We start from the raw sequence: 395 nt of genomic DNA on the forward strand, positions 1-395 counted from the left end.
ATGGGAGTTGGAGTCCAAGGGAAAGGGCCCCGCCTGTCGGCCGCGGCCGACAACGCGCGGGATGCCACCGCTCTCCGGGATCTGCGGACGCCTGTGGGTTATCCCTTTGGCAGCTCACAGCCCCGGGTTCCTGGTTATTGACATCGAGCGATCAGTCATTCTGGATTCGGGAAACTGGGGCACTTTCGAAGCTGTTTGGCATTGGAGGTACCTCATGACTACGCAGAGGCAGCAGCCCGACACAGAGCGATCCTAAAGCACGCATTAAGATCCAACCAGGGGGGCGGCCGGAACAGCAAAAGAAGCTCTAGCTGTGCGCCGCACCCCCTCACTAAGTATATTCCCAGTCTCCAGTTCCACGGCCACTGCGCCTTCCCTTTCCCCGCCGCACGCCC

At 61.0% G+C, this 395-nt stretch overlaps 1 protein-coding gene across 1 annotated transcript in view; it reads left to right on the plus strand.

Moving 5' to 3' along the window:
• MAD2L1BP (MAD2L1 binding protein) overlaps nucleotides 1–395 on the plus strand; it is a 2,825-nt gene continuing 2,430 nt past the window's right edge. The window contains exon 1 of the mRNA XM_014308853.2: nucleotides 1–93. Coding sequence (XP_014164328.2) covers nucleotides 1–93 — 93 coding nt within the window. The remainder of the gene's footprint in view (nucleotides 94–395) is intronic.

Source organism: Geospiza fortis, unplaced genomic scaffold, assembly GCF_000277835.1.
Source record: "Geospiza fortis unplaced genomic scaffold, GeoFor_1.0 scaffold41, whole genome shotgun sequence".
NCBI lineage: Eukaryota > Metazoa > Chordata > Aves > Passeriformes > Thraupidae > Geospiza > Geospiza fortis.